Below are 19,819 nucleotides of genomic sequence, written 5' to 3' on the forward strand. Positions count from 1 at the left end.
ATTTTCCTGCCTCAGCCTCCTGAGTAGCTGGAATTACAGATGCATGCCACCACGCCCAGCTAATTTTGTATTTTTAGTAGAGACGGGGTTTCACCATGTTAGCCAGGCTGGTCTCGAACTCCTGATCTTAGGTGATCCACCCGCCTCAGCCTCTCAAAGTGCTGGGATTACAGGCGTGAGCCACCTCGCCCGGCCCTATCTCTCTTTCTTCTCTTTCTCACTCTCACTTTGTTTCTCTTCTCTCTCTCTGTCCTCTGTCTCTCTCTTCCCCCACCTCTTTCTCCCCCTCTCTTCTCTCTCTCCCACCCTCTCTGTCTCTCTCCTCTCTCTTTTTCCCTCCCTCTCTCTCCCACCCGCTTCCCCTATCTCCCCTCCCCCCCCCACCCGGTTCATAGCTGAGCCTGTCCGGCAGAGCAGCGGATGTACGGATGATTCAGTGGCTGGCAGGAAGCCCGCCCTGCCCACCCGCCAGTGTCAGTGGTGTTGGCATCAGCTCGGGCAGCTGTGCGGGCTCAGGATGGGACGGCCGCAGTGAGGAGCCCTGGACTCTCAGGTAAGCCTTTCCCAGAGGTGCCTCAGTCCTTAGGCTGTCCCCCATCCCCCAGGAGCTCCTGGCCCCACTGGGTGGGGTCGGAAGAGGCCTGGATGCCTGGCGCCCCCTCCCACAGCCCCACTCCCGCCCTGGCACCAGATCCCATGGCACTTCAGGAATCAGTTTGTTTCTGGGCTTCTGGTCACTCTCCTGCCCTCGCCTTCCCCTGTCCAGCCTGCACAGCCTTGGGACATCCCAGGGTGGTCCCATCATTGCCAGAGACTGGTGAAGGGCAGCCGAGAGCCAAAACAGTGGCTGCCCTGGCCTGGGAGCCTCGGTTTCCTCATCCATGAAGTGGGACTGTAACCCCCTACACAGGTCAGGGAAAAATGGTGAGACACAGGCCAGGGCCCAGGTCTTGCCCCAGGTCAGGTGGAGAACCCCCACTGCCTCCCTGCCCAGCCCCCTGCCTGGCCCTCAGCTCTGTCCCTGGGACTAGTGCTGCTCAGGCCCCTGCTGTACCCACCCGCCTCCCCCCGGCCAGCCAGCCTCATTTGAAGCCCAAAGTTATTTGGAAAAAGCAACAGGACCAGCCTGGCACGGTGACTCACACCTGTTATCCCAGCATTTGGGGAGGCCAAGGCGGGAGGATCATTTGAAGTCAGGAGCTGGAGACCAGCCTGGGCAACATAGTAAGACTCCCATCTCTTAAAAAAATTAAATTAAATTAAGTTAAAAACTAAATGAAAAAACCAACAGACACCAGAGCAGAGTTCAGTGGATAAAGCTGTCCAGGGCTTCAAGCCAGGCTGCCCCCTCCCCTACCCCAGTGTCCCCAGCCACAGCTCGGCTGGGAGAACGGGCAGGGTGGTCTTGAGTGTCCTCCAGCCCAGCCTTGAGAGCTTCCCCGAAGCCGGCTCTTGGCAATCTTTGTTCATATGAAAACTGCCCACTTCCCTTTAGTGCTATTTTGGCCTCTGCAGAACTGTGGTCTGTGGCAGCCCCCACTCCCCACCCCGCCCAGCCCTGCCGGTCCCTGGGGGCCTCAGAGGGCCCACCCTCCGCTCCCTCCACCTCCCTCCACCTGCTTTCAGAACCTGCATGGAATAGTGAAAGTAAGAGCGAGACAGAGACACAGACAGAGAGGGAGACAGAGACAGAGAGAGACAGAGACACAGAGACAGAACAGAAGTTTTATTTTTTTATTTTTTTAAACAGAGTCTCACTCTGTCATCCAGGCTGGAGTGCAGTGGCGTGATCTCGGCTCACTACAACCTCCACCTCCTGGGTTCAAGCAGTTCTCCTGCCTTACCCTTCCAAGTAGCTGGGACTACAGGCACGTGCCACCACACTTGGCTAATTTTTTATTTTTTATTTCTTTTTTATTTTTTGTAGATGGAAAATAAAAAATTTTCTGTCTTGCTCTGTCGCCCAGGCTGGAGTGCAATGGCGCGATCTCAGCTCACTGCAAGCTCCGCCTCTCAGGCTCACGCCACTCTCCTACCTCAGTCTCCCGAGTAGCTGGGACTAGAGGCGCCCGCCGTTACACCTGGCTAATTTTTTGTATTTTTAGTAGAGACAGGGTTTCACCATGTTAGCCAGGATGGTCTCGATCTCCTGACCTCGTGATCTGCCCACCTCGGCCTCCCAAAGTGCTGAGATTACAGGCGTGAGCCACTGCGCTCAGCCTAATTTTTTATTTTTAGTAGAGACAGGGTTTCACCATGTTGGCTAGGCTGGTCTTGAATTCCTCACCTCAGGTGATTTGCCCACCTCAGCCTCCCAAAGTGTTGGAATTACAGGCATGAACCACCGCACCTGGCCAACAGCACAAGATGTATTCAGTCTGGGGGCAGACACACGACTGTTTGTTAAATTTTACTTTTTGTTTTTAGAGACAGGGTCTTGCTCTGCACCCAGGCTGGAGTGCAGTGGTACGATCTTGGCTCACTGCAGCCTCCAACTCCCGGGCTCAAGTGATTGTCTTGCCTCAGTGTACTGAGTAGCTGGAACCACAGGCATGTGCCATTGTGCCTGCCTAATTTTTTTCATTTTTTTGTAGAGACAGGGCCTTGTTACATTATCCAGGCTGGTCTCGAACTCCTGGCCTCAAGTGATCCTCTGGTCTCAGCCTCCCAGTGTTGAGATTACAGGCGTGAACCACCACACCCAGCCTGATCCCATTTTATTTATTTAATTATTTATTTATTTATTTATTTATTATTATTGAGATGGAGTCTCACTCTGTCTCCCATGCTGGAGTGCACTGGCGCGTTCTCAGCTCACTGCAACTCACTGCCTCGCGGGTTCAAGCAATTCTCATGCCTCGGCCTCCCAAGTAGCTGGAATTATAGGCTTGTGCCACCACGCCTGGCTAATTTTTGTATTTCTAGTAGAAACAGGGTTTCACCATGTTGACCAGGCTGGTCTCAAACCCAAGTGATCCTCCCATCTCGGCCTCCCAAAGTACTGGGATTACAGGTGTGAGTCCCTGTACCCAGCCCGACCCCGTTTTACAGATGAGAAAACTAAGGCTGGGGGCTCCCAGGCACAGGCTAGATTTGGTCCCATGAGCCCTCCCCCAAGACAAGGTGCTCCAACCTCACAAGCCTGAGATGAACTTGGGCCATGCTGGAGGGGTTGGGGGTGCACCCTGGGTTGGGGACACTGAGGCAAGGTGAGATTCGGGGAGGGAGAAGGGTAGTGCCCAGGCGGGCCGTGGGGAGGAGAGAGCAGAGCTTTCCTTGGATAACCTCCCCAGGTGACGTGGGTCGTGCCAGTCACACGGCTTGGAAATTCACTTGTTCCCACTGACTCACTTGGCTTTTGGGGAGAGGCCCGGTGGCTTCTCTGTGATGGGCCCTGACCGTGGCTCAGGGCCGCATGGAGATTCCGCATCATCTTACCGCAGGGATTTGGGACGTCCAGAGAGGTCCTGAGACGTGTCCAAACCCACCCAGCTTTCAAGGGGGACAGCCCAGGTCCTGATGGGCCTCGGGGATCCCAAGGCAGGAGGTAGGCAACCTGGAGCTCCTCCTTTTTTTTTGAGATGGAGTTTCGCTCTTGTTGCCCAGGCTGGAGTGCAATGGTGGGATCTCGGCTCACTGCAACTTCCACCTCCCGGGTTCAAGCAATTCTCTGCCTCAGCCTCCTGAGTAGCTGGGATTACAGGCACCCACCACCACCACACCTGGCTAATTTTTTGCATTTTTTTAGTAGAGACAGGGTTTCACCATCTTGGCCAGGCTGGTCTTGAACTCCTGACCTCATGATCCACCCACCTCAGCCTCCCAAAGTGTTGGGATTACAGGCATGACCCACCGTGCCTGGGCTTTTTTTTTTTTTTTTTTGAGATGGAGTCTTGCTTTGTCGCCCAGGCTGGAGTACAGTGGTGTGATCTCGGCCCACTGCAACGTCTTCAAGCCTCCCGGGTTCAAGCGATTCTCTTGCCTCAGACTCCTAAGTAGCTGGGATTACAGGCATGAGCCACCACACCTGGTTAATTTTTGTATTTTTGGTAGAGACGGGGTTTCACCATATTGGTCAGGCTAGTCTCGAACTCCTGACCTCGTGATCTGCCCACCTTGGCCTCCCAAAGTGCTGGGATTACAGGCGTGAGCCACTGCACCCAGCTGGAGCACCTCCTTTTAAGTCCTGTTTACTGGTCCAAGCCTCACCTTCCCCGGCTGTGGGATGGGGAGGAACCCTCCTCACTGGTGGCCAGGGTGGGAAGAACACTGGGGTGGGGGACAGTGGACACTCAAGAATGTTGGCTCCACAAATGCCCGCCACGTTCAACCCCTTCAGAGACCCCACCACCCTCAACTCTGTCCTCGGCCATCTCCAGGGGGCCAGGTCTCCTTATTATTATTTTTTGAAACAGTCTCGCTCTGTTGCCCAGATTGGAGTGCAGTGGCATGATCACAGCTCATTGCAGCCTCGATCTCCCTGGGTTCAAGCAATCCTCCTGCCTCAGCCTCCCAAGTAGCTGGGACCACAGGCATGCACCACCATGCCTGGAGATATATATATATATATATATTTTTTTTTTTTTTTTTTTTGAGATGGAGTCTCGCTCTGTCGCCCAGGTTGGAGTGCAGTGGCACGATCTCCGCTCACTGAAAGCTCCGCCTCCTGGGTTCATGCCATTCTCCTGCCTCAGCCTCCCGAGTAGCTGGGACTACAGCTGACCCTGCCTCAGCCTCCTGAGTAGCTGGGATTGCAGGTGCCCGCCATCACGCCCAACTAATTTTTTTAAATATTTTTAGTAGAGATGGGGTTTCACTGTGTTAGCCAGGATGGTCTTGATCTCCTGACCTCGTGATCCACCTGCTTCAGCCTCCCAAAGTACTGGGATTACAGGCGTGAACCACCGCACCTGGCCTTTTTTGTATTTTTTTTTTTGTAGAGACAGAATTTCACCATGTTGCCCAGGCTAGTCTCGAGCTCTTGACCTCAAGCGATCCTCCCTGCCTCGGCCTCCCAAAGTGCTGGGATGAAAGGTGTGAGCCACCACGCCTGGCCCGGGTCTGTTTCTAGTTGCAACAGCTATTGGAAGCCCACTGGAGAGGGCCACGCTTCCATTCACTGGGCCACAGTGGGTGGTGTGTGTGTGTTTTGCTGAGCCTGGTCATCACGCCGTGGTTCCAAGGCTGGGACCAGCCACAGACCAAGAAGCCGGCCAGGTGCCAGCTGGGGATTCAGGGCTGCCCCCGAACATCCTGTCTTCAGCCCAGCCTTGGCATCCCAGCTAATTTCATCCCAGCCCCCTGCAGCAGTGCGCTAGGGCCCCATCCCTCTGCGGATCACCTTTCTCCACCTCATGCTGTTGGGCCACCTCCTCCAAGAAGCCTTCCCCAACCTCCCTCCTCCCAGCTCCCACCACAGGCAGAATCTGGGTTTGCAGTTGTTTCAGGAATGGAAGCCCCATTCCCAGGTCCTAGGGGGACCCCAAGGCAGGAGGTGGGCAGAGAGGGGTCCTGGGAAGCACAGAGGAGCCCTGAGTCGCTCTGGGGTGGGCAAGGGCTTCCGGGTGCTTCTGTGTGAGTGGTGGCCACAGACTGTCACCTCCAGGAGCCAGGGTGGGTTTATTGGAGGCAACCCACTGTGGGTTGATGGGCAGAGCCAGGGTTGGGGACAGGACACTGGGGCCTGAGTCTTGTCTTTCCACTTAGCAGACATGAGTTCTCTGGCCTCAGTTTCTCAATTTGTGAAATGCAGTGAACCTCGTCTTCAAAGGGCAGTTGTCTGGATTAAGGGAGGCTGTGTGTACGGCTGTGTGTGTGCACATGGGGCCGTCTTGTGGGCCACCAGAACCTTCCAGCACTTATCAAGGGTGAAGATGGCCCATGGGGCAGAGGTGTTGGTTTGGGGTCACATGGGGTGAACAGGACTGGTTCTGTCCTTGCCCAGTGCAGGAGCGGGGAGGGAGGTGGTGTTTCTGCAGCCTGGGCTCAGGTATGAGGCTGTCCGAGCACATGTGGGTGTAGGGTGGGATTCCTGAAAAAGGGGCCCCTTGCTCACGGGCACCTCCCATTTCAGCATCACAGGAGGCAACACTGGGAGCCAACATGAGCTCAGGGACTGAACTGCTGTGGCCTGGAGCAGCGCTGCTGGTGCTGTTGGGCGTGGCAGCCAGCTTGTGTGTGCGCTGCTCACGCCCAGGTAGGCGGGGGTCCCGGGAGCATGATGGGGAGAAGGCATGGATGGTGGATCTCAGAGACCGTCTCAGGCCCAGACGTGGCTGTGGTCAGAAGGGGCGGTCAGATGAACCTCATGGTGTGAGCCCTGAACCCCTAAACTGCCCCCTGAAGACAATGGTGAGGTGCACCTGTGGGCTTTGGTTTTGCCAGGTCAACTGCGATATCGGGCTAGAGAAATTGCCCCAGACAAGGGAGGGGAGGCGAGGTTGTCTGTGGCATCCGCTTTTCCAGCCTCTCCTCTTCTAAAAGAGGGTGAGCAAATACAGGTTTTTGTTGTTGTTGTTGTTTTGCTTTTTGAGACAGAGCCTTGCTCTCCCAGGCTGGAGGGCAGTGGCATCTCAGCTCACTGCAACCTCTGCCTCTCGGGTTCAAGCGATTCTCCTGCCTCAGCCACCTGAGTAGCTGGGACCACAGGTGCACACCACCACACCTGGCTAATTTTTGTGTTTTTAGTAGAGACGGGGTTTCCCCCATGTTGGCCAGGCTGGTCTCGAACTGCTGACCTCAGGTGATCCTCCTGCCTTGGCCTCCCAAAGTGCTGGGATTACAGGAGTGAGCCACCACACCTGGTCCCAAATACTCTTTAATGTCAGGTGGCCGGTGATGATTGACAGTCCTGTCTGAGTCCTGCTGGGAGACAAGCCATGGCGGGGGGTGTCTGGCCTCATTTCGCAGCTGCCCCCAGACCCTTTGCTAATCCTGGCCTGTTCTTGTAGGTGCAAAGCGGTCAGAGAAAATCTACCAGCAGAGAAGTCTGTGAGTTGCCTCGATGTCCCTAGCCTGGTGTATTCATGTGCCCTGGGCATGGGCGTCCCCAAGGGAATTCCTGGCACCCCGTCCTTCACCCCTTCACTCACACCTCCTCCGTGCCAGGCTCTAGCGGGTCCCTAGCCATCAGAGAAGGGAGAGGAAGTGCCCGGGGGCTGTCCAGGCCCTGCTGCAGCTTGGGTTATGGAGGGCTTTGAGAGGCGGGGATGCCTGGGCTGTGGGGTTAGCCACTCTTCAGCTTTCCTGTGAACCCCTCTAGAAGTCCAGGCATCTGGCCAGGCGCAATGGTTCACGCCTGTAATCCCAGCACTTTGGGAGACCGAGGCAGGTGGATCACCTGAGGTCAGGAGTTCGAGACCAGCCTGGCCAACATGGTGAAACCCCATCTCTACTAAAATACAAAAATTAGCCGGGCACGGTGGTGGGTGCCTGTACTCCCAGCTACTCTGGAGGCTGAGGCAGGAGTGTCACTTGAACCCAGGAGACAGAGGTTGCAGAGAACTGAGATTGTGCCACTGCACTCTAACCTGGGCGAAAAAGCGAGATTCCATCTCAGAAAAAAAGAAAAGAAAAGAAAAAAAAAGAAGTCCAGGCACCTGTGTCTTCAGCCTCCCTTTGACCCCAATCCCCCAGGGCTAGTCCGCTCTCCCCCTGCAATGCAAGAGACAGAGACCCCAGCACAGGGTGAAATGTGAACATTGTTGGAGTCTCCCCTGGGAAAAGCTGCTAGAGCTCAGGGGAGGATGTGGGCAAGTCCCTTGGGGGACCAGGGAAGGACTGTGAGAAAGAGCCAGGGAAGGGCAGTGGGTTCGACACTGCAGGCTAGGGCTAAAACCCAAAACAGCCTGGACACATGGGCAGTGGCCACAGGTGTCCTTTAAGAGAATGACTTGCTGTGGGCCCAGGAGACCTCGGAGGTCCACGTGCACCCCCGAGCAGCCACTCATGACCCACACACGCACACCCGCACACCCGCACACATCCTTCCTCATTTCCTTTTGCAACTGAAAAACCACAGTGAGATTTGAAAATAGAATCTTCATCCTTGCTCGATGTAGGCCAGGGCTAGACCTTTCTGGGTCTTTCTGGCCATGTGGCTTTCTGGCCTGCCTGCAACCTCCCCAGATGCTCCCCACGCCCTTGACTCCTCGGACACTTCCCCTCTCCCCTCTTCTCTCAGGACCTGCCCACCCCCGGTCCCCCCGATTGATCTTAGAGCCACAGATGGTCAGGGCCAGACACAGGGTCCCCATGTGGGAGGTGGAAGGGGAGCTGTTCGGTCCCCTCCCTGGAATGCCTTTGCCTGCCTCTCCATCTGTCACCTCGGTTGGGCTCAGTCCCACCAGTCTGCATGAAGTGACTGCTGTGAGCACAGGTTCCGTTCCTCTGTTGCTTTTCCCAGGAAGCCACATCTGACTCTCTCCTGTGGATTTGGGGTATCTCTCCTAAACCGGGTCACCCTGAGCCCCAGTCTTCCAGGAGTTTGGAAGGCTGGGCCAGGTACCCATTCTGGTTCAGAGGAGGAGCCACCAAACCTGCTTTAATAATGAGCGAATCCACTCCATCACCTGTAATGGTGGCTTCCATTTTCAAGAGCAGCTCATGGTCCAAGATGGCAGCTGGGGTGCCGGCCCTCATCTCTGCATTCCCAGCAGCAGGAAGAAAGAATGAACAAGGATACAAAGGGTGTCTCCCAGTTGCCAGTGCCCCCCTTTAAAAGGATTTATTGGAAATATCAACAACCTTGGCTTGAATCTCATAGACCAGAGCTTAATCCATGGCCACACTTTGGTGCAAGGAAGGCTAGGAATAGTCTTCTATTTCTTTCTTTCTTTATTTAGAGATGGAGTCACATTTACTCTGTTGTTCCGGCTGGAGTGCAGTAGAATGATCTTGGCTCACTGCAACCTCTGCCTCCTGGCTTCAAGTGATTCTCCTGTCTCAGCCTCCCGAGTAGCTGGGAATGCAGGCATGCACCACCATAACCAGCTAATTTATGTATTTTTAGTAGAGACGGGGGTTTCTCCATGTTGGTCAGGCTGGTCTTGAACTCCCGACCTCAGGTGATCCGCCTGCCTTGGCCTCCCAAAGCCCTGGGATTACAGGCGTGAGCCACCACACCGGGCCTCGAGTGTGTGCTTTTTTAAGGAATTACAAACACTCGCTGGGACCAGCAGGTGGGAGGCGGCCTCTTTGTCACTCCTGGCTGAAATGTTTTACCCCAAGTCACTTCTGGATTCCTCATCACCTGCCTTCATTCACCCTCATGCCCCAGAATCTCAGGGCTGCCTCCTCAGCCCTGTCCACAGACCCCTCCTGACCCATCTCCAGGGGCCTGGGACCCCCCCAGCAGGATGTGGCCCTGCTGAGGCCACGTCAGGGATGGGTCTGGCTGAGAGCCGGGCTCTAGCCCAGGACCCTGTGTGAGGGGTAGGCACCTAGTGCACAGAGGGGCCACAGAATGGGGGTAGCAGGGGGAGCTGTGAGTCTGAGGCCTGAAAGGACAGCGGTTCCTCCCCGCTGTCACCCTGGTCCGTCCCTCTGCTCTCCCTCCTCGTCCCTGCCTGTCGCTCTCTCCTGTCCCTGTGTCCTTGGACTGTGGGAGGCCAGGCCCAGGCTCAGCACAGCCCATGCATTTCCAGGCGTGAGAACCAACAGAGCTTCACAGGGTCCTGGACCTACTCCTGTGAGTCTCCAAGGGCCCCCGGGCTGGGCTCTGGGTTGGGGGTGTCCCTATCAAGTTCTCTCGGTCCCCATTGCCGTAAGACCATGGCCAGGCCTGATGTCGGGGGATGATGGGGTGAGGGGGCTGGGCTAGCCTGGAGGCCCAGCCAACACCCCACTTCTTGCCCTTTGCAGTGGTCGGGCAGGCATGGCCAGGACCCCTGGACGACACGGCACCCACAAGGTAGGTCACAGCCCCCCAGGAAGTGACAAGAAGGAAAGTCCTGTAGGTCCCTACCTGGGGAGCCCAGGTCAAGACCTCCCTCCCTCCCCGGGCCCCAGAGCTCCAGGGCTCAGCTATGAAGGCCCCACCAGGGGTATGGGGGGATGTGTCCTGGGGGGCATCTCCCCCACGGCCCCTCCTTCAACCTCCTCCTTCCCCCTCCCTGCAGGAAGGACAAGCTGTTGCAATTCTCCCCAGGCCTGGAGGGTGAGTGGCACAGGGCAGGGACAGGGACAGGCCTAGCCAAGCTGGGACTAAGAGAGGTGAACACCCTGTGGGACGGGCGTCGTGCAGTGGGGGCTGTGGGGCCAGGCGAGACCTCCCCAGGAGAGACACACAGGCTGGGGCAGGGCGGGCTCCTGGAATCGGCCTGGCAGGGGGAGGGTGCACACTCGCACATGCCCCACTGAGGGGACAGGGAGCACTGCAAAGGCTCAGACACGGGAAATAGCTCGCCCTGCCTTGGGCTGCAGCGCCCGAGCTGGGTGGAAAGCAGGGACCAGGGGAAAGAGCGATGAGCTGGACCTTTCTTCCAGATCCAGCATCTTCCAGGTACCAGAACTTCAGCAAAGGTAGGTGGGCTGCTGGGGAAAGGGGGAGGCCACAGTGGGGGCCACAGCCCATGGGCTCAGGCCCGATTCTCGCCTTCTCCCGCAGGAAGCAGACATGGGTCGGAGGAAGGCTACATGTGAGTGACCTTGGTCCCGTCCCCCTGCCTCGCCTCTCCCCCCGCCCCACCTGCTTGCCACAGCCCTGGGCTTCCTGGTCCAGGAACCACCCTCTTGCACTAGAACAAGGCATCCAGGTTCCCCTCCTTCTCCTGGCAGGCAGGCATTGGGTGACACTGTTGTCTCTCAGGTGACCCTGGCTTTGTGGGACCAGACTTGGCCCTGCTCTGGGACACAGGGTGTCAGGGGTGGGGGACGGAGACTCATTCAGCATCACCCAGTCAAAGACAAGCTACAGGACACCCAGAACCCCTCCGGGGTGTTGCATCATCTCACAGATGGGCAAACTATGGGGACTGGCCTAAGGTCACAAAGCAAGGTGGCTCGCCAGGTGCGGTGGTTCATGCCTGCAATCCCGGGACTTTGGGAGGCTGAGGCAGGCAGACCACCTGAGGCCAGGGGTTCGAGACCAGCCTGGCCAACATGGTGAAACCTCATCTCTACTAAAAATAATTAGCCAGGCATGGTGGTGTGCGCCTGTAATCCCAGCTACTTGGGAGGCTGAGGCAGGAGAATCGCTTGAACCGGGAGGCTGAGGTTGCAGTGAGCCGAGATCATGCCATTGCACCCCAGCCTGGATGACAGAGACTCTGCCTCAATAAAAAAAAAAAAAAAGGTGGCTCCAACCGGGCAGCTGGCCACGCCCTCCAGCCCCCGGTGGCTCAGGGGTCCCAGGAAGTGGGGGTGGGGGAATCAGAGAGGAGATCCTGGCAGACCCCCATGACCAGCAATAGTGGGAGCAGCCCTGGCCTCACCGTCCCCCTACAGAGCCCCCCAACTCGACCTCCAGCCTGCCCTGAAACCTGTGCTATGTATGTTCTCTTGGCCAGAGACCCCATTGCCATGGAGTATTACAACTGGGGGCGGTTCCGGAAGCCCCCGGAAGGTGAGGTGAAGGACGAAGCTGGTGGCGGGGGAGGAAGTAGAGTGGGAGCTCGGGGTAGAAGCCACACCTCCAGCAGGAGACAAGGCTGGGCCTGGGTTCAGGTGAATTGGCAGAGCTGGCTGGGTGGACAGGAGGCTGGTGCTGCAGGCAGGGGCCAAGGAGGGTTAGGGGGCAGGCGGGTCAGCATGGGAGCTGTGAGCACAGGCGTGGGAGAGAGGAGTGGGCCACAGGGGCAGGGAACTAGAGGGCTGGCTCGGGGAGGTCGGGGGAGGCCAGGTCCTTGTCAAAGAGGACTGAGCATCTCCTCCTGAGCCCAGAAGGTACCCGGGACGGTGATCCCTGCAGGCTCTGAGGCCACCAGAACCTTGGTCCCTGAATACCTTTGCTTTGTAGAAAGGGCAACTGAGAGGCTGGGCACGGTGGCTCACGCCTGTAATCCCAGCACTTTGGGAGGCCAAGGTGGGTGGATTACCTGAGGTCAGGAGTTCAAGGCCAGTGTGGCCAACATGGTGAAACCCAGTCTCTACAAAAATACAAAAAAAAAAAAAAAAAATTAGCTGGGCATGGTGGTGCACGCCTGTAATCTCAGCTAGTCGGGAGGCTGAGACAAGAGAATTGCTTGAACCTGGGAGGCGGAAGCTGCAGTGAGCTGAGATCATGCTGTTGCACTCCAGTCTGGGCAACAGAGCAAGACTCCATCTCAAAAAAAAAAAAAAAAAAGGGCAACTGAGGACTCAGGGTGGGAGGAGCCTGCTGAGAGGTGCATGGGCCCGGGGCTTGAATCCAGCTGCCTGACCTGGCTCCTGCCTGGACCATGCTGAGTTGGTGTTGGGGGGGTCCTCTTCTGCCCCCACCACTGCCACCTCCTTTTTTTTTTTTGAGACAGAGTCTTGCTCTGTCACCCAGGCTGAGTGCAATGGCACGATCTTGGTTCACTGCAACCTCCACTTCCCAGGTTCAAGCGATTCTCCTGCGTCAGCCTCCCAAGTAGCTGGGATTACAGGCGCCCGCCACCATGCCTGGCTCATTTTTTGTATTTTTGGTAGTGACGGGGTTTCACTGTATTGACCAGGCCGGTCTTCAACTCCTGACCTCAGGTGATCCGCTCGCCTCAGCCTCCCAAAGTGCTGGGATTACAGGCGTGAGCCACCCCACCAGGCCAGCAGTGCTCATTTCTTAGGACTCCAACATCACTGATGGATTTTGGGTGGGGCATCGGTCAGAGCCCAGCTTCCCCATTACAAGATGGGGTGCCAGGCGCTGAGGTGCCACACTCAGCCTGGGTCCCCGAGCAAAGCGTCCCCAGCCTGCCCTGCCCTGTCTGGAAGAGTCCAGCCCCTCCCGGCAGTGGCTCTAGGGAAAGCTCCTGATTAGAGATGAGCCTCTGAGGCTGCCCCTGCCTCCCTGCCTTCCTCCAGCCACCCATCATGGGCCTGAATTGCAACCTTCCCCCAGAGTACCTCCTCCCGAGTGCATTTGGAGGGAATCTCAGAAGACAGAGAAGGAGGCTGGACACAGTGACTCATGTCTGTAATCCCAGCATTTTGGGAGGATCGCCTAAGTTTAGGGGTTGGGGACCAGCCTGGGCAACACAGCGAGATCCTCTACAAAAAAATTTTAAAAGTTAGCTGGGCATCGTGGTACGTGCCTGTAGTTCCAGTTACTCAGGAGGCTGAGGGGTAGGAGGATCGTTTGAGCCAGGAGTTGGAGGCTGCAGTGAGCTATGACTTTGCCAACGCCCTCCAGCCTGGGTGACAGAGCGGACACCATCTCAACAAGAAACAAAGAAGACAGAGAAGGAGCTCAGTGCTCAGGGAAAAGCCTACAGGGGTGCCAGGCCAGCGCCCATTAGGAAGCTTATCCAGAAGAAGGCTTGAGGTCCCAGAGGACCCAGAGGGCTAGGGCTTGGCAGGAAAGGTCCCCTGCAAAAGGAAGGCAGGACAGAGGCGGAGGATGAGCCAGGCCTTGCAGGGCCTGCCCACATCCCTGTGCCCGCTCCTCTCTCTCTTACAGATGATGCCAATTCCTATGAGAATGTACTCATTTGCAAGCAGAAAACCACAGAGCCAGGTGAGGCTGCCCAGCCAGGGGCAGGCTGGGGCCGGGAGCAGCAGGCCTCCTTGGCCCCTGCACTCTCCACTGCTCAAAGGCCGCCCCCACTTTGAAACTGAAGGCTGTCAGATCCCTGGGTACCTTTGGGTAGAGTCTTGCCCCTAGTATCCTTGGAGGAGGCTCTGTTGGCTCCTGGTGCCTCTGTGGGACTGAGCCGGGGGGCCTATTCTCCCTCTCTGCAGTTGCCCAGCAGGACAGCACAGGTGGCCTCTGCAGAGGGGATCACATCCCGTCGTCAGCCCTGAAGACTGGCTCCACTTCTGGTCTCTGTCCCTCTGCCTCCCCAGAAGAAGATGAGGAATCCGAGGATTATCAGAACTCAGCATCCATCCATCAGTGGCGCGAGTCTAGGAGGGTCATGGGTAGGTGGCCAGAAGGGGATGCGGGGTGACCCACTTAGGGCAGGCTTAAGGGACTGGCCTGGAAGGGTGGGCTGAAAGTGGGCTTCCCTGCAGCCAGTCCAGCTAACCCCGCAGTGATGCCTGGGTGCAGGGGCAGCTGCAGAGACCTTGAACCACACAGGATGGCCCTCGGCAGCCACCCAGCCTCCGGGGTGGGGTCAGGTCCTCCCGGCAGGCCGCCCCGTCCAGCTGCACGCATGGAGTAACACATGCACCTACTCTCAGAGCAGGACGATCTTCAGCAAATCCCAGAGACAGGACACACACACCGCCAGGGCCTGTCCGGCATGGCATTTCCCGCAGGCTGTTTTGTGGAGTCTGGGGGTCTGAGTCTGGGGGAATAGTTATGAGTGTCTCCACATGAACCACTCGATGACCTGTCTGCCCACTGGTCCACAGGGCAACTCCAGAGACAACCTTCCCCTGGCCCGGTGGGAAGCCCAGACGAGGAGGACGGGGAACCGGATTACGTGAATGGGGAGGTGTCGGCCACAGAAGCCTAGGGCAGACCAAGAAAGGTACAGCCCCTGCTCTCCAGCTGCTGTGGGCCAAGGACTGGAGGTCTTGCCAGGCTGCAGGACCCCCAATCCAAGGGAACAGCCAAGAGTGTGGGTGGAGGGGCCATGGTGGGGGCTGCAGGGTGCACCCATGGGTGCTCCAAGAGGGCAGCTTGGTGACTCTGTTCCTGTGTTCTGGCCAGGGGCATCAGGCAGGGAATTCTGGTGACTTCGGGGGCAAAGGAGTGGGCACCGGGTGGGTCTCCCAACTCCACTGCATCCTCCTGGCTGCCACCTTGGACCAAGTGACAACCTCGCAGAACTTAGTTCCTCACATGGTGCCCCTCTCTCAGACAAGACATCGCACACACGGCCGGGCGCGGTGGCTCACGCCTGTAATCCCAGCACTTTGGGAGGCCGAGGCAGGCGGATCACCTGAGGTCAGGAGTTTGAGACCAGCCTGGCCAACATGGTGAAACTTCATCTCTACTAAAAACACAAAAGATGAGCCAGGCATGGTGGTGGGCGCCTGTAGTCCCAGTTACTTGGGAGGCTGAGGCAGGAGAATCATTTGAACCCTGGAGGCAGAGGTTGCAGTGAGCGGAGATCGCACCACTGTACTCCCCTCTAGGCGACAGAGCGAGACTCCGTCTCAATAAACAAATAAAAAAACAGACAAGACATCGCACACAAAGCCTCAGCCCAGCAGGCACTCGGTCAGTGCTGGAAGCAGACAGGATGCGGGGACATTGGGAAATGTAACAGTGGTTGAGATGCACTGAGGAGCCACCGCAGGCCAGTGAGACGGTGTGACGCTAAGCTTTCACACGTGCACCATCTCTTGGCACCCAAAGCCACAGAGCAGTTAAGCCACCTGCTCAAGGTCACATCTTGGAGTAAGGGGAGGAGGAGATGGAAGCCCCAGTGGTCAGACATCAGACATCAAAGCCCAGGCTGGGTCTACCGCTTGGGAAGCAGGATGGATCCCCAGAGGGCCTTGAAGGCTGCCCAGAGCCCCCATCTGGGAGACCCAGGCCATCATCTCAGTGAGCAGGCTGGAGGGTGGAAACCACATTGAACCTGGGCGGTCAACAGTCAGCCCCAGAGGCAGGTGCAGGAGTTTGAGCTGAGTGTGCAGAGCCCCATGTCATTCATTCAACCAGTATCCACTGGGCCCTTGCTATGGGCAAGTCCTGCTCTAGGCACTGGGGACATCAACATAAAGAACAGGAAATCCCTGACCCCTTAGAACTTACGTTCCGGTGGGAGAGATGAAACAGATAGGGCTGGACACAGTGGTCATGCCTATAAATCCTAGCACTTCGGGAGGCTGAGGCGGGAGGATCCTTTGAGCCTCTGAGTTTGAGGCCGGCCTGGGCAACATAGCAAGACCTCTGTTTCTACAAAAACTTTTTTTTTTTTTTTAATGAGACAGAGTATCACTGTCACTCAGGCTGGAGTGCAGTGGCATGATCTCGGCTCACTGCAACCTCTACCTCCTGGGTTCAAGCGATTCTTGTGCCTCAGCTTTCCAAGTGGCTGGGATTACAGGCACACGCCACTATGTCCAGCCTCTACAAAAACTTTTCAAATTAGCCAGGCATGGTGGTGGATGCCCTAGAGTCCCACTGACTCGTGAGGCTGAGGTGGGAAGATCACTTGAGCCTGGGAGGTCAAGGCTGCAATGAGCCACGGTCGCTGCAGTGAGCTGTGGTCGCGCCACTGCACTCAAGCCTGGGCAACAGGGCAAGACTCCATCTCAAAAAACAAAACAATTTAAAAATTAGCTGGGCATAGTGGTGTGTGCCTGAAGTCCCAGCTACTTGGGAGGCTGAGGCAGGAGGATCACTTGAGCCCAGGAGTTCAAGGCTACAGTGAGCTATGATGGTACCATTGTACTCCAGCCAGGATGACACAGTGAGACCCTGTCAAAAAAAAAAAGAAAGAAAGAAAGAAAGAAAACAGGTAAGAAGACATGGCATGTTCACTGGTGGTAAGTCCAGCAGAGATAAACAAAACAGGGAAGCGGGGCAGGAAGTAGTGTGGGGCTGTGGGCACGATGGGGTATTGCAATTTAAGGAAGGAGGCTAGGGAAGCCTTTCAGAGCTCCCTTCCGCACCCCATCTGGGGGAAGGGCATCCAGGCAGAGGGGACAACAGAGGCCCCAGGGTGGAATGAGCCCCACAGGTCTGAGCAAAACCAGGGGTGGGGAGGAGCGGGTGAGGGGAAACTAGTGGAGGTCGAGGCCGGAGGTGGGGAGGCTGACCAGGCAGGGCCAGCACTTGGGGTTTTACTGCATGAGATGGGAGGGAGGGAGGGAGACAGAAAGATTGTTTTTTCTTTTTTTTTCATTCCTGTTGCCCAGGCTGGAGCGCAACGGCACAATCTCAGCTCACTGCAACCTCCACCTCCTGGGTTCAAGCGATTCTCCTGCCTCAGCCTCCCAAGTAGCTAGGATTACAGGGATCTGCCACCACGACTGGCTAATTTTTTTGTATTTATTTTGTTTTTTGAGAAGGAGTCTCGCTCTGTTACCCAGGCTGGAGTGCAGTGGTGTGATCTTGGCTCACTGCAACCTCTGCTTCCTGGGTTCAGGTTTCTCCTGCCTCAGCCTCCCGAGTAGCTGGACTACAGGCACGGGCCACCACGCCTGGCTAATTTTTTTTTTAGTAGTGATAGGGTTTCGCCATGTTGGTCAGGGTGGTCTCGAACTCCTGACCTCAGGGTCACCGGCCGACCTCGGCCTCCCAAAGTGCTGGGATTACAGGCGTAAGCCACCACGCCCGGCCAATGGGAAGGTTTTGGACAAAAGACTGGCTGGATGTTTCTAATTCAATTTATCTGGCTGTTGGGCAGACAAATGAGTACTAGGAGAGTGGGTACAGGAAGCCCAGGAAGGACCCAGGCACTGGTGCCATCTGGGCCAGGGGTGGCAGCAGTGGAGACAGGAGTGGGCAACATGGCGAAACACTGTCTCCACATAATATACAAATTTACCAGGTGTAGTAGTGCACACATGTAGTCCCAGTTACTCGGAGGCTGAGGTGGGAGGATAGCTTGAGTCTAGGAGGTTGAGCTGCTGTGAGCTGTCCCCAAACCAGTGGTTCTGGTTCTCAGGAACAAAATACGGATCAAGGCAAACCTCCTTTTACAAACTTTCCTCTTCATTTAAGGAGCCAAGGCAAAGAGGGACTACTGTGCTCATGGACCTGTCGCTGCCTTCCAAGGACCATTTCCCAGAGCTACTCAACTTTTAAGCCCCTGCCATGGTTGCTCCTGGAAGGAGAACCAGCCACCCTGAGGACCACATGGCCAGGCGCACACAGCCCGGGAAAGGACAGTTACCCACAGCAGCTGCAGCCCTGCCACCAAGCCCTCTCCCAACCCGGGCTTTGTAGGGCAGGCACCTGGTACCGAGGGTAACCCAGCTCCTGGTATGGATGGATGCGCAGGATTTAGGATAAGCTGTCACCCTGTCCCCATACCAAAACCATTGTCCAACACTGGTATCTGTGTCCTTTTGTGCGATGAATTTGGATTCCTAATTGCTATTGTTGGTTGCCGGGGTCTTAAAGGATTGATAAGCTTGTCCAGTTAACTTATAGAGGGGGAGCCATATTTAATATTCTGGATTTCAGAGTAGAGATTTCTGTGTTGTCTCCTAGAAAGCATTACATGTAGTTAATTTCAGCATCCTGGTTGGGCGGGGCCCTGGCTTTCTTCCCCTTTAGTGGGACCTCCCTTTTCTTTGGGCTTCAGTTCACTGAGGAAGAAATGAGGCTGTCGCCACCTTTATGCGCTTTCAGTGGAAATGTCATTTGCTATGGACAATAGTGCGTGAGAGTTTAGAGAAGTAGTGACCAGAAAGGGGCGGAGTAGGTCTCCTCCATGGCCCGGAATCCTCCTCTGCTCCAGGGCTGGCCTCTGCAGAGCTGATTAGACAGTAATGTGACTGTCTCATGGGAAGAGCTGGGGCCCAGAGGGACCTTCTGAGTCAGAAATGCTGCCAGAAAAAGTATCTCCTCCAACCAAAACATCTCAATAAAACCATTTTAGTTGAAAAGCAATGATTATCCTGTGTCTCCTTTCCCCTGCTTCAGGTAAAAAACCTTTCATAAAAATACAAAAATTAGCTGGGCGTGGTGGTGCATGCCTGTAGTCTCAGCTACCTGGGAGGCTGAGGAAGGAAAATCACTTGAACCCAGAAGGTTGCAGTGAATGGTGATTGCACCACTGCACTCCAGCCTGGGCGAAAGAGGGAGACCTTGTCTCAAAAAACATAACCAAATACAAAAAACCTTAAGGGAATGATGGCCACAGCTCCTGTTTAATAAAAAGGGACCCTGAGGGCGTCAGGCCTACGGATGGGGTCTTAGTTCCCAAGTCCAGCCGTCTTTCTGGGATGGCCCAGGAACTCTTCCCATGAGAAGAAATTAATGCAACAAGTTAGGAAATCTGAAGAAACGTCTAGAACCCAACTGCTGCCCGCGTGTTACTTCACACCCTGAAGTCCTGACTGCACAACCTCAGGGACAAGCTTCTCTTCCTTGTTTTTGTAAGAGTCTCGCTCTGTCACCCAGGCTGGAGTGCAGTGGCACCATCTTGCCTCACTACAATCTCTGCCTCCTGGGTTCAAACAATTCTCCTGCCTCAGCCTCCTGAGTAGCTAGGATTACAGGCATGCACCACCATGCCCAGCTAATTTCGTGTTTTAGTAGAGACGGGATTTCTCTGTGTTGGCCAGGCTGGCCTTGAAGCCCGATCTCATGTGATCCGCCGGCCTTGGCCTCCCAAAGTGCTGGGATTACAGGCGTGAGCCACTGTGCCCAAATGGGCCAGGTATGGTGGCTAACACCTGTAATGCCAGCACTTTGGGAGGCTGAGGTGGGAGGATTACTTGAGACCAGGAGTTTGTGACCAGTCCCAGCAATATAGCAAGACCCCATTTCTACAAAAAATTAAAAATTAGCTGAGCATCGTGATGGATGCCTGTAGTCCCAGCTACTCAGAAGGCTGAGGTGGGAGGATCACTTGAGGACAGGAGTTTGAGATCAGTCCCAGCAATATAGCGAGACCCATTTCTACAAAAAAATTTAAAAATTAGCTGGGCATCATGGTGCATGCATGTAGTCCCAGCTACTTGGGAGGCTGAGGCTGCGGTGAGTCAAGATTGGCCCACTACACTCTAGCCTGGGAAACAGCAAGACCCTATCTTAAAAATAAAGAAAATTAAATTAAAAAAAAAA

At 55.9% G+C, this 19,819-nt stretch overlaps 1 protein-coding gene across 3 annotated transcripts; it reads left to right on the forward strand.

Annotated features, from left to right (window-relative positions):
• The first annotated feature begins 338 nt into the window (after positions 1 to 338).
• LAT2 (linker for activation of T cells family member 2) lies at positions 339 to 18,640 on the forward strand. 3 transcript variants are annotated; one of them, XM_033192880.1, is made up of 13 exons: positions 395 to 553; positions 6,074 to 6,196; positions 6,951 to 6,990; positions 9,645 to 9,688; positions 9,862 to 9,910; positions 10,119 to 10,156; positions 10,486 to 10,521; positions 10,607 to 10,637; positions 11,508 to 11,563; positions 13,577 to 13,633; positions 13,858 to 14,037; positions 14,476 to 14,594; positions 17,747 to 18,640. In XM_033192880.1, exons 2-12 carry the CDS (start codon positions 6,103 to 6,105, stop codon positions 14,577 to 14,579), a joined length of 729 nt encoding a protein of 242 aa, XP_033048771.1. In that variant the 5' UTR covers positions 395 to 553; positions 6,074 to 6,102; the 3' UTR covers positions 14,580 to 14,594; positions 17,747 to 18,640. The 3 variants fall into 3 exon arrangements, with proteins under 3 accessions (XP_033048772.1, XP_033048771.1, XP_033048773.1); XM_033192882.1 differs by lacking the exon at positions 10,486 to 10,521; XM_033192881.1 differs by lacking the exons at positions 6,074 to 6,196; positions 6,951 to 6,990 and having other exon boundaries at positions 339 to 553.
• Positions 18,641 to 19,819: the final 1,179 nt, after the last annotated feature.

Source organism: Trachypithecus francoisi, unplaced genomic scaffold (assembly GCF_009764315.1).
Source record: "Trachypithecus francoisi isolate TF-2019V2 unplaced genomic scaffold, Tfra_2.0 Lachesis_group4, whole genome shotgun sequence".
Taxonomy (NCBI): Eukaryota; Metazoa; Chordata; class Mammalia; order Primates; family Cercopithecidae; genus Trachypithecus; species Trachypithecus francoisi.